This window comes from Propithecus coquereli, unplaced genomic scaffold (genome assembly GCF_000956105.1).
Source record: "Propithecus coquereli isolate 6110/MARCELLA unplaced genomic scaffold, Pcoq_1.0 Scaffold377, whole genome shotgun sequence".
Lineage (NCBI taxonomy): Eukaryota > Metazoa > Chordata > Mammalia > Primates > Indriidae > Propithecus > Propithecus coquereli.
Genome location: NW_012149474.1, coordinates 1,419,965 through 1,432,274, shown reverse-complemented (window position 1 = coordinate 1,432,274; position 12,310 = coordinate 1,419,965). Strand labels below are relative to the sequence as shown.

Below are 12,310 nucleotides of genomic sequence, written 5' to 3'. Positions count from 1 at the left end.
CCTGTGCTGAGCTGGTGCCTCTGAAGGCCAGCGGCTGTGCCTGGGACCTCGCTGTCTGGGGGTTGAGACCCTCCCCCAAGGTCCTCTCACCCCCAGGGGCCTGGTGTCGCATCTGTGTCCTCATCTCCGAGCGGGCCGTGGAGCCTGGCCTTTCTGTCCTCACGACTCCAGGTGGCACCAACCACCAAGAGACGCCATGCCCAGGCCTCCGCTGGACATGCTGGCCAGTGAGGCCGCAAGCCTAGATGGCCCTGCCCCTTGGATTGGGGAAACTGAGGCACCTGCCCCTGCCCCTCGCTCCCTCCGGGCCCCACGGGCTGAGCACGGACAGTGGAGCCTGTGGCATTGCCCAAGTCAGGGCAAAAGCTGGTGCCTACAGCGGCCAGTGCCCAGGCCAGGGTGGGTCGGGGACGCCAGGGTGACCTGGCCGAGGCCCACTCCAGCTCTGCGCCGGGGCTGGGTCTTCAGACGCCTTCCGGAAGGCTATGGCAGAGATAAGGCCTCAGAGGCCAGAGACGGGCAGGGGCGTGCTGAGGCCACACAGCTCCTCCGCTGCCACCTCCCCACGAGCACCCGACTCGGGACGACCCTCAAGCTGGGCACCTGGGCACGTCCCTGCCCTCCTGGTCAGAACTTGGCATCCTCCAGCCCTGCACGCCTTCCCATCCCCTGCCCAGGTCCTCGGATGGGCGAGGGTTCGGTGGCCACACACAGCCTTGCGCGCTGGACAAGCCTGACTGGCTTCCTGCCTCCTGGGGTCACCTGCAGAGCCCCCTCTGAGGAGGCACCTGAGCCGGCTCCTGGGGGCCACCATCCGGAGCCCTGTCCTCGCCAGCGGTGGGGCCGGCTCCTCTGGCTCTGCTGACAGTTGGGGGCGTGGGGGGCCTGTGCGCTGGGGAGGGCTCGGCCGGGTCCACAGGCCTCGCTAGAGCATGGCCCAGGGAGCCCCGCCTGGCCAGGGTCCACAGGGTCTTCCTGCAGGTGGGCACACGAGGGCCCTGCAGTGGCCCTGCCTGACCAGCAGGGGAGGGTGGCTGCCCGCTCCGCAGGCCTCAGCGTGCCAGGCGCTCTCCTGAGAGCCGGCTGAGGTCAGAGGGAGAGGCAGGTTTTATTTCGGGTGTCAGCGACCTCCCCCCAGGACACCCGGCCTGAGCCACAGCAGATGGCCCAGAGCAGGCAGCACCCGCTGACCACCGAGTGTCGGCGACAGGTAACCCACGCGCGGTGTCACCTGGCCTGGCCTGACCGGGGTCAGGTGGGGGGAGAGCAGGCAGGGCAGGGGCAGGCGGGGGCCATAGACCGGGGTGGAGGCAAGGCCCAAGGGGTCGGTGGGGGCTGATCTCCAGCCCAGGAGGTCTCAAGACTGACTGCAGGGCCCTGGCGGGGCAGCAGGAGGGGCTGAGACGAACCGGGGCAAGGACGGGGCCGTGGGAGACAGGCTCAGCCTCCCGAGTGTCTCAGCTCCGGCGGCTTGCACGGGGGACTCCAGGATGGCAGGGGGTGGCAGCACCCCTCCACCCAGGTCCCAGCCCCCAGTGTGCATGGTTGGGGGTGGCGGAGCCCAAGGGACGCTGAGCCTCTCTGGAGTGCCCTGAGCTGACCCGGGTGCCCAAGCCGGTCCCAGCCTGTGGCAAGTCAGCCCAGCCATGGGCTCGGGCACTGCCAGGCCTGGGACAGGAGCAGCTGACACAGCACTTGGGGCCTGAGCTGCTCCAGCCCCGGGTGGCTGCCGCCCCACACACCCGGGTGCTTCTCCTGACTTTGCAGCTTCGTCGACGTGTTCTGCAGATATTAGGGGGTGTCCCTGTGTGGGGCTGACGTCGGGGACCTGCAGGGATGGCAGCTAGGGGACAGACGGGCCCTCAGGCAGGCAGGATGGATGGTGGAGGGGCAGCGGGCAGGGTTTGACCCCCAGGCTCCCAGCAGCAGGGCTGGGGCCACTGTGGCTGTGGGGGAGGCTGTGTCAGGAACACTGCAAGGCTGAGGCTGAGCTTCTCAGAGGGACAGACCCTGGGTCCTCATCCCCAAGGCCAAGTCAAGGGCTGGAGGATCCAACAGGGCCCAGGCTGGGGGTCGGGGAGTGCTGGCTGCCTCTTGGTCCTTGGTGCCGTCCACTCTGGGCCCCAGGGCTGGGCCCAGCTCACTGCCACTGTGTCCCTGGGGCTGCCTCTGCCAGCTGCCCCCGGTTACCGTCCCCTTCAGACTAGATGGAAAGGGAAGGAGCCCCTGTCACCTGGGAGAGGGTCTCTGACTGGACATGGCATGGCCCTCATGCTCTCTCACGGACCGGGCCATGGGCAGACAGGACGGGGGGTCTTGGCCTCTCTGGGGGCAGTCCCTTTGGCCAGCAGTCAGGAGCCTCTTTCCTCCCCTAGGCAGTCAGGGGCAGAGCTGGGCAGAGAGTGGGAAGGGAGAGGCCAGAGGCTCCAGGAGCAAAAGGAGGGGGGGTGTCAAAGGCGTGAGGGCAGCCAGGCTGGTGACAGGAGGCGGGTTCTTAGCCAGGGCTGTGGCGGCTGTGCCCTGTGCAGTTTCAGCCATTCCATGTGCACGAGGCAGGCAGAGTGTGACCGCGGATTCTTCAAAAGATGGAGGCTCCGAGTGACAGGGGATGGCAAGGTCCAGCCTAGAGCATCAGAGGTCAAGGGGGGCCTGCTCTTCCAAGGGGCTCCCCAGGGCAGCAGGGCTGAGCATGAGCCCAAGTGTGGGCCCAGGGGAGGAGGGAGAGCCGGAGAGGACATTCCCCATTCCCATGTCACACACTTGTCCCTTCACCCACTGGTCGAGTCATTCTCATGTATCCATCTCATATGTCCTGCGCTCTTTCCTCCTTTCATTCTCCTTCCCTTCCTTCCTTCCTTCCTCCTCTCCTTCCACCATCATTCATCCATCTACACATCCATCCAACCACCATCCATCCACCACCATCCACCACCCACCATACACCCACCACCCATCCATCCACCCTCCATCCACCACCCATCTACCACCATCTATCTACCATCCATCCACCATCTATCCCTCCATCCATCCATCCACCACCATGCACCACCCACCATCCACCCACCACCCACCCATCCATCAATCACCATCAATCCACCATCCATCCATCACCCATCCACCATCCATCCATCCATCATCCAACCACCCATCCATTCACCATCCATCCACCATCTATACATCCACCATCCATCCACCCTCCATCCACTACCATCTATCTACCATCCATCCACCATCTATCCCTCCATCTATCCATCCACCATCCATCCACCACCCATCCATCCACCACCCAACCACCCATCCATTCACCATCCATCCACCATCTATCCATCCACCATCCATCCACCCATCCACCATCCATCCACCACCATCCATCCATCCACCATCCATCCATCTATCCATCTACCACCTGTCCATCCATCCATCACCATCCATCCACCACCCAACCACCCATCCATCCACCATCCATCCATCCATCTATCCATCCACCATCCACCCATTCACCATCCATCCACCCATCCACCCACTCATCCTGTCCATCCATCCACCTGTCCATCCATCCACCCACCCATCTGTCCATCTGTCCATCCACCAAACCTTCACTAAGCACTGCTTAGGTGCTGGGATGGACGATGACCCTGAGGTGAGTCATGCCTTCAGCAGGCACACAGTCAGAGTACAGGTTTACAGTGGGCCAATCAAGAGGGAGATGTGACGACATTCTGGAAAAGGAAGGCTAAACCCCACTCATTGCATGGGCACTAACTTAGGCCACCACAGACTTCATATCCTGGTGCCTACCACTGTGGAAAGCCACAGGACAGGGCAGAAGGACATTACATGGTGTGGGGCTGTGTCTCCCAGCCAGCCCCACTCCCTCATCCCCCTCAGTGAGCATGGCGAGTCAGTGCATAGGGACACAAGGAGCTTTATTGCATGATGTGGGGTGGGCCGCGGTGCAAGCAGGGGCAGGAGAGGCACAGAGTCCTGAGCATCCAGCGCAGGTGTCGGCAGCTCTTGGCCTGGAGATCACCCTGCAGGTACCCTCATATCTGGTGGGGTGACCAGCCCCCTCTCTGCACAGGTGGCACCTTGTTCTCCTGCCTTCCCTGAGAGCTCTTGGCCTCTCTGAGGGGCAGTCCCTTTGTTCAATGATCAGGAGTCTCTTTCCTCCCCCAAGCAGTCAGAGGCAGAGCTGGGGTCAGAGAGCAGGAGGGGAGAGAGGCAGGAGGGTCCAGGAGCAAAAGGAGGTGGTGGGGGGCTGTCAAAGGCGTGAGGGTGGGCCAGGCTGGTGACAAGAAGCGACTTCTTAGCCAGGGCTGGGGGCAGGTGTCTGGCCGGAATCTCCCCTGGGAACATGGAGGGTGCTGAAACACAGTGTGGGGTGCAGGGAGTGTAAGGCTGGGGTCCAGGAGGGGCCACAGCCTGCCTCCCCGCTCCCTCAGGCCGGGGGCCTCTCTCTGGTGGCCGCCAGGGCCCTGCCCACACCGGCTTCTTGCTGCAGAAGGCTCCCTGCTCCGGCCTCTGCCTCGGATACCTGCTTCCCAGTTTGTGCTCGCGCCTGGGTCGCCCCGGCTTGAGACCCGTCTCCAGGTCCAGGGAATGCTGCCTTCCCACCCCAAGCCTGGCAGCCCCTGGAGCTAGATCTGAGGTTCCTGCGGCTCCTGCGGCCCCTGCCCCCCAGAGAAGGCCCACAGCTGGGAGTGAGCCCCGGGCAGACTCCTCCTGGCCGCTCCCCAGGCAGATACGCTCCTGCCTTGGCAGACCAGCCCCCGCAGCGGCAGCCCCCTGGCCTCCTCCCCCGAAACCAGACAGCCTCTGGCTCAGCCCAGATGCCATTTGTCAATGTCCTTGCAAACACGTGGCGCCCAGAAACCAGGGCGGGCGGCTTGGCTGGGACCACCCCAGCCAGGAGGTCTGCGGGAATATCCCATTCAGCGTAGCTCAGCGAAAATTGCTCCCACCTTCCGGCCAATCTACCTCTGATGATGCAGCCTCAGCTTTCCTGAGCCTGCTGGCCGCCACTCCTCACCGCTGGCTTGCAGCGGACGCGCCTGTGGTCAGCCGGCGACGGCGCGGCGCCCCTCACGTGTCTGCGGGTAGCCCGCTCTTCCTGCCCGCCAGGCCGGCAGCCGACCAGGCCCACACCTCCCACTTGGAGCTCCCCGGGGCCTCCTGCGCCATGCCGCACCCCGCTCTGTGCCAGGGCAGCATCAGGGACACAGCCCCGGAGGCAGGCTCCAGCCCTTGTCGCCTACCGAGTGACCTCAGGCCTCCATTGTCTCATTTCTACACTCAGGTGACAGCGTAGCCACCCCATAGAGTCACCAGTGTACACACAAGCTTAGAACGCACCGGGCAGGCTGTGGGCTGTCAGGGTCCCACACTCCAGGCCCACGGTCCTCCACACACCACGGGAGACAGCAGCCCGCACTCACGGGCTGGCCAGCCTGACCACCCTGCCTCCCTCCCCAGGACACAGAGATGCTCATCTCAGCTGTGTCAACGCCCCCTGAGGCAGCTGGCCCGAGACTCCAGGGACCACCTGGACCCCCACCGCCCCTGCTGCCCAAGCCCGGGAAGGACAACCTGCGTCTGCAGAAACTTCTGAGAAAGGCAGCCTGGAAGAAGACGAAGGGGACTGGGGCCCCCGCCCTACCTGGGGCCTTCCGCACCTCCCTGTCCCCCGTGAGTGAGGCCAGCCACGACCAGGACACCATGGCCCCGCACCCCGCAGAGGTCCCCCGCGTGGTGGCCACCCTACCCCACTCCCTGCACGCCCCTGTCATCTACCACGTGGCGTCACCCCTGCAGAAGTCCACCCTCTCCCTTGGCTTCGCCCAGCGCAGGATCCTGGCCACTCACGTCAAGGCTGCTGGGTCCCAGCCCACAGCCCCGGCCCCGGAGCCTGCCCGGCCTCCCGGGGGCTTTGTCCCCGTCATGGCCCCAGCAGCGGAAGGCACCCACGTCACCCAGGTGCACGTCCGCATGGCACCGTCCCCACATGCTGGGACCCCCGAGCCCCCCAGGGCAGCCCCAGAGGGGGGTCCCAGCAGCCAGGACCAAGATGCAGCCCCAGGCCCTGGCAGGGCCCAGCCTCTGGCCCCGGTGGCTCACATCCACCCACTGCCTGCCGGGGCCCAGGCTGCCAGTCCCTGCCCCGAGGAGCCCCCTGCACCAAGGCCACCACCCGGCTTCCAGGCCTCGGTGACCCGAGAGGCCAGCACCAGGGTGGTGGTGCCCGTGGCCCCTACCCGCCGCTCGCTGGGACCCTCGCCCCAGGGCCCGGGCCCTGTGGCCCCAGAAGCTGAGCCGCTGGAGAAGGCCGCCATGGCTGGCCCTGCCACGGAGGTGGAGCCGATCTCCAGCCCCCCGGGGGCCCCGTCCCCTGTCCCTCCGTCAGGCCCCCACCCCTGCCCTGTCCCCAAAGTTGCACCCAAGCCCCGGCTCAGCGGCTGGACGCGTCTCAAGAAGCAGCTGATGGAGGAGGCAGAGGAGCCCCCCCTTCCCGAGCAGAGGCAGAGCTCGGAGCCCGTGAAGCGGGAGGTGCCCGCCCCCGCCAACCCCCTGCCCCCTGCCTCCCGGGCTTCCAGGATGTGGGACGCAGTCCTGTACCGCATGGCGGTGGCCGAGTCCCGCAGCCGCCCAGCGGGGCCCAGGGAGGGGGAGCGCACCCTGGCTGGCCTCACCCGCCTGCCCTTTCTGTGCCGGCCTCGCTTCGACGCCCGGAAACTACGGGAGGCCGCCCGGCCTCCTCCCATGTTCTACCCCCTCCCGGAGCTGAGCCCCCAACCCAAGAACTTCAACCGGACAGCAGCCGGCTGGAGGCTCCAGTGAGGGAGCCGGGGCGGCCCCAGGACCAGGACCCGCGGGGTGGATGGGGAGGGCTGAGGCTTTAGCTGGGGGGCCACGGCCACCGCGAGAGGGAGCGCAGAGGTGGAGGGGCGCTAGGTGCCGGGGCGGCGGGAGGGGTGAGCCGGTTGCTGAGGGAGGTCGGGAGAGGCAGGCCGGGGCACGGAGCAGGAGGGACAGGCTGGAGTGTGGACAGGGCGTGTGGAGTGGTCTGTGTTGGGGTGCAGTGTCGGGGCTTATGGGGTGACACTCGGTCAGATGGAGGACACATAAGTCTAAGATGAAGCAGAGGGTGGCACCCCTAGGCCTCCTGCCAGGCCAGCCCTGCAGGACCCCCATCTGCCCTCGAGGACTGGGGGCGGGGTGGCTGCTGCCGTGGACAGTGGGGGCACTCGGGTGGCTGTGGGCACTATAAGCTGTGGCAGCAGTCGGGTCCCTGTGCTTCCCGGGGACGGAGCCAGACCCCAGGCCCGGGCCAGTCGGCACAGATGTGGGTGCTGATTAGGAGGCCAGGCCGTGACCCCTTCACGGCCACCTCTGCTTCCCCCACCTGGGCTGGCAGCCTGAGGGCCAGGGCCCGAGGGCCTTGCTTACGGGAGGGAGAGGGCCAGGGTCTGAGCCAGGCCAAGATGCTGGGTGGGCAGGGTGTGCGCAGCCCTGGGGCTGGGACGACAGCCCGGCTGAGCCTGGGCGGGGGCCATGGAACAGCCCCCCGGCTGCAGTCAGCCATGGAGACAGGGACACAGGTACCAGGACAGGCCCCTGGCACAGCGGTTCAGGATTCAGGGTGCAGGAGGGGAAGGAAGCAGGGGGTAGAGCTGCTGCCCCACGCTGGGATGTAAGGGGTGCTGTCCACGGAGCTGGGGCCAGGCCACTAATAAATGTGTGTCGAACCACGGCAGGGTGTCACCTGTCTGTCTTCATCAACGGGTAGGGAGGGTAGCAGAACCCCAAGTGGCCCTCAGCTGGGACAGGAGGTGAGACCTAGACCCTCGGCCCACTGCCGGGTGGGGAGCCCAGGTCCTGGGGGCTATGTCCCATCCTCCTTCAGCGCTAGCCCCACGGTGGCCAGGCTGCCCTCACTTCCCCAGTGAGCCCCGCTGGGACTTGGCGGGAGTCCCAGGGTAGCATCACCCTGCCCTGGCGGGGCGGAGGCTGAGCCAGGCTGATTCTGGCGGGAGGAACAGAGTTTGAATCTGGCATAAGAGAGGGTGGTTGCGTCTGCATGGGGCAGGGACGCTGAGCCGACCCTGGGGTCTGGCGGGCTCAGAGCCCACCCTCGCAGCCCGTAGCAGGAACAAACAGGCCCTGCTCACGCCGCCACCTCCCCAGAATGGCGCGCTCTGGTGGCTGCTCGGACTCACCGGAGGGGCCTAGGGCGCCGAGCCCCCATCTACCAGCACCTTCTCGTACTTCCCGTGTCCGGTGGCCACAAACTTATACCTCTTCCCGGACGGGGTGCTCTGTTGGGGAAGGACATCGAGAATAAAGGTGAGACTGGCAGAAGAGAGATGGCTGCCTCCAGGAAGCCCTCCTGGATGCACAGCGGACAGTCCCTCTCCACTCTTGCCTGCTGCACCACCCGCCTCACACCAGCTGCACCCGGACTCTACCTTCACTGTTGACGAGGTCTTGGAGCCTCCCTTTTGCTCCCAGAGGCTCTTCTTGCTCATGTCTCCAGCTACAATGTCCTGGGGGCAGAAGGACAGGTCCCAGGCACAGACCCCTGGCCCTTCTCTCCTGCCTGGTCTTACCCACCAGGGGCCCAGGACCTGCCCACCTCGCCTGTGTGGGCGGCCCCAGCAGAGGCAGCACAAGGCGAGGAAGAACACCAGCTTCGCCCCGCCAACTCGGCCTAGACGCCGGGAAGGGTCCGCCTCGCCCCCCACAGCCGGCGCTCTGTCTATTCCACTTTGTGCCGGATGGCCCCACGCTTGCCTTCCCGAGGGGAGCCCAGCCTGCTGCTGACCGACCTCCCAGGCTCTGCACAGCCACACGGGGGCCCTACCTTGCAGGAAGGGGTCTTGGCCGCGGACTGAGCCTGCACCTCTCCCGTCTCCCACCGGCTCTTGGTACTAGCGACGGCCATGCTGGGAAGCTCTACAGAGGCCTGGCGGGCCAGCCTGGGGGCCCGGCCGGCACTCTGCGGAGGAGAGAGAGCCCCGCACTGCTACAGCGGACAGCCGCGATGGGACACACCCGCGGTCCCACGGGGAGACCCCCTCTGTCTCTGCATCTTCCCTGGGCATGCTCCCCGTTGCAAAACGTGGTGCACGTGGGAGACGCCCCTTGTTCTGGAGAGCGCGCCTGCCTGCGCGTGGGCGGAGCGCTGGCTGGATGCGGGTGTGTTGGTTAAATAGAAGGCTGTTGGTGGCTTGGAGGAGTATTGGTTGGGCGGAGGGGCATTGATTAGAGGGAAGGGTGCTGATGGGATGCAGGGGCACTGCCTGGGTGGCAGGATGGTGCCTGGGCGGAGGAGGGACCCGCGGCACGGGGGGCCTGGGCATACCTCGATGGCCTGCGTGTACTGCTCCAGCCGCTCGTCAATCTTGGCGATGGGCAGGGTGGGCTGGGACTTCTTCACGCTGTTGCTGGAGGATGGGAGTGGGGTCAGGCCCCTTGTCCCCCACCCGGCTTCTGCCAGCCCAGCCCAGCCCCTCCTAGAGCCCCCCAGGCCTCCAGGTCTCTACCCCTCAGCCACCATCTCCAGCCCCCTCTGGAGAGACCTGGGCTCCGGAACAGGGGCCGACACACACCTCTTCTCTATGGAGCGGTTCAGAGACTCCGTCCTGTCGACGAGCTGCGGGGTGGGCAGACGTGTGGGCTTTGGGCAGTGGAGGCTGTGCCGGGGCTCTGGGCCCCTGAGTTTCCCACCCACCCACTCTATGTGCCAGGACTCGCCGGGGGCCGCCCACACTGGCTGGGCCTGCACCCTGCCTTCCCGGGCTGACGTGCGGGCCGTCCTATAGGCCACAAGTCTGGGAGGGGGACAAAGAGGACAGCTTTGGAGCTTGACCTACTTTGGTGGTGGGGCTCAGGGGAGGTGAGCCCAAGGCGTCGGGTGTCCTGGGCTGCCGGCATGCCTGGTGCTAGGAAAAGAGAAGCCAGATGCCCCAGGTGACCCCTGCTCGCACTCTCCTGCCCTGCCCAGCACCTCGTGGGCAGACGCTGTCCCTCCCGGGGCCTCCAGTGCTCTCTGGCCCCGACAGGCGACAGGCCCCAGCTCTGGGACCGGTGGGTCCCGGGCCCTGTCTCCTCCTCATGCAGGAGGAACTTGCCCAGAAGGTCCCCAGCCTCACCCCCTCTGGGAATGTGGGCCCGGGGTGGGGTGCTGGCTCCCAGGCCAGGCCCGCAAGGCGCACAGAGGGTGGCAAAGACAGCCCAGCCAGGCCAGGGGTGTGCCCAGGTGCCCGTGGGGGAGTGTCACCTCCTCCTCTGCCTCCTCAGCCTCCGCTACCCCCAGCGTGTCCTGGAAGGCCTCGTGTGGGCTGGGCCCCTCCTGGCTCAGACACGGCTCCTCCAGGGGGGCCTCATCCGGGTGCAGGTCCCCATCCTCACTCCCGCAGGTGTGCGGGCAGGGCCTGGGGTGGGAGGGAGGCAAGCTGACCCACGGCCATGTGATTGCTTGGTTCCGGTCCCACCCCAGTTCCAGCCTCAGTTTCCCCACCTGTGAGTGCTGAGCAATTCTGAGACCTGAGTCTCTTGGAGAAAGGAGGCCCAGAGACCCCATAGCCAGCCTGTGCCCTTGGGCCTCTGTGTGGAGGCCTGAGGCCCCTCGGTGACTGCCCATCCCCCGCCAGGCAGGCCTCTCCCCTAGGCCTGGCCCTCCCCCGGCTTCCTGGACAGGCCCGGCCTGGAGGCCTCCTTGCCCGGGACCACCCTGCGGGTCTGGCTGTGCCCCTGGGTCCCCGCTGCCCGGCCGCCTGCCCCCGCCCTGCTCCGCGTGAGGGCGAGTGGGTCGGGGAAGAGGGTCCACGGTGTGCGGGCCGCTGCCACCCTGAGGAGGAGGCCGCGGGGGGAGGGGCTGGGCCAGCTGGCAGCGGCGCGGCTCCGCGTTTGCGCGGGACGGAACCTGGAGGAGATGGGAAATCTCGCATTTTCCATGACTTCAGGCCCCTTGGTGTACGTGCCAGCCAAGACCCAGACCCACCCGCCGAAGGTGGGCGGCGGAGCCAGCAGCCACACAGAGGGGCCATTCAGGGGCTCCCGCCGGCGCGGGCAGGTGCGGGGGTGGGGCGCAGCCCTCCAGCAGTTCCAGCAGAAGAGTCAAAGTGCCCCCTGCTGTCGGGACGCGGTGGCGGCGGGAGCCTCGTGCAGGCCAAGCCGCCCCAGCTCAGAACTGCAGAGTGCCCTGACTCCCGGGGGCAGATGGGGAAACTGAGGCCTGGGGAGAGGAGTGGTGGGCAGCAGGCCAGGCCAGGACCAGGGCCCCAGGTGGGCAGTGGCTCTCGGAGTGCGGAAGCCCAGCTGTAGGAGGAAGGGGAGCCGTCCTAGCTGGAGCTCCAGGCGGGGGAGGGGGGGCAGGGAAGGACCCCAGTAAGGCAGCCCGGCCACAGGCTCCAACCCACTCAAGGCAACAGGGGCCTGACCCCCAAGCCTGGAGCCCCTGGACAGAGCTGGGCCCCCACACGGCCTAGGCGTCGGCTGTGGCCGTAGGGCAGGAGGAGGTGAGGTGAGGCTCTGGGAGCAGCCCCCTCCTCGGGCCCTGGGGTGCTCTGGGCCCCCTTCCTGCCTCAGTTCAGACAGGCACACACGTCCACACATCTGGCTGATGCTCAGGCGTGCACATCTGGAAATACCTGCTCCCCTCCGTGGGAATGGAGATCCGCCAGCCCCCGGGGAGGAAGGGGCGGCAGGCGCGGGGCCTCCATTGCGTCAGCGGGCTGCAGCTGCTGCTGACGCGGCAACACCCCGGCCTCGCAGCTGGGCTGGAGGGGCCCAGGGGCCCTGGGGAGCCCAGGGATGAAGTTTCCTCACCGCCCCCTCGCAGCCCCCGGCCAGCCGCCACGCTGTCTCGCGCCCTTCCTCCCTCCCTCCCCTTCCCAGGCGTGGGGCACTCGGGGGCTGGTGGGAAGGGGGCAAAGGCCATCGCTCAGGTGCAGGTTGGGGGCTAGAGGGAGCCCGTGCGCCCAGCACCCCTCACTTGCCTTTGAGCCTCTGGCTTGCCCTCGGGGCTCTCACACTGAGGGGGCTCTCCGCCGCCCGGGGTCCCGCCGGCCCCGCAGCCCGGCCGCTGCTCTGGCTTCTGGGACCAGTCGCCAAAACCCTCGTCCTCGTCCAGTTCAGGAGCCCCTGAGGGCTCCAGGCCGAGGCTGCAGAGCAGAAGGGGAGTCGGGCTGGGCCTGTGGCTACGCTCCTTAGCTTGGCCCTCGCCCCAGCCCCCCGGCCCTCAGACCCTGGGCCCAAAGCGTGGGAGACCCCCACTGCCAGAGGTGGCGAATCAGGGCTAGGCTGTCTCCCC

General features: G+C 67.0%; 1 protein-coding gene across 2 annotated transcripts in view; it reads right to left on the bottom strand.

Moving 5' to 3' along the window:
- Positions 1 to 3,917: 3,917 nt before the first annotated feature.
- LSP1 (lymphocyte-specific protein 1) overlaps positions 3,918 to 12,310 on the bottom strand; it is a 36,868-nt gene continuing 28,475 nt past the window's right edge. Inside the window, exons 3-11 of one of the 2 annotated variants that reach the window (XM_012652046.1) lie at positions 11,997 to 12,161; positions 10,277 to 10,430; positions 9,870 to 9,938; positions 9,576 to 9,649; positions 9,359 to 9,440; positions 8,858 to 8,992; positions 8,463 to 8,540; positions 8,214 to 8,312; positions 3,918 to 4,364 (exon numbers count right to left, since the gene is read on the bottom strand). In XM_012652046.1, coding sequence (XP_012507500.1) covers positions 8,223 to 8,312; positions 8,463 to 8,540; positions 8,858 to 8,992; positions 9,359 to 9,440; positions 9,576 to 9,649; positions 9,870 to 9,938; positions 10,277 to 10,430; positions 11,997 to 12,161 — 847 coding nt within the window. In that variant the 3' untranslated portion in view covers positions 3,918 to 4,364; positions 8,214 to 8,222. The remainder of the gene's footprint in view (positions 4,365 to 8,213; positions 8,313 to 8,462; positions 8,541 to 8,857; positions 8,993 to 9,358; positions 9,441 to 9,575; positions 9,650 to 9,869; positions 9,939 to 10,276; positions 10,431 to 11,996; positions 12,162 to 12,310) is intronic. The other variant, XM_012652047.1, reaches the window with a different exon arrangement.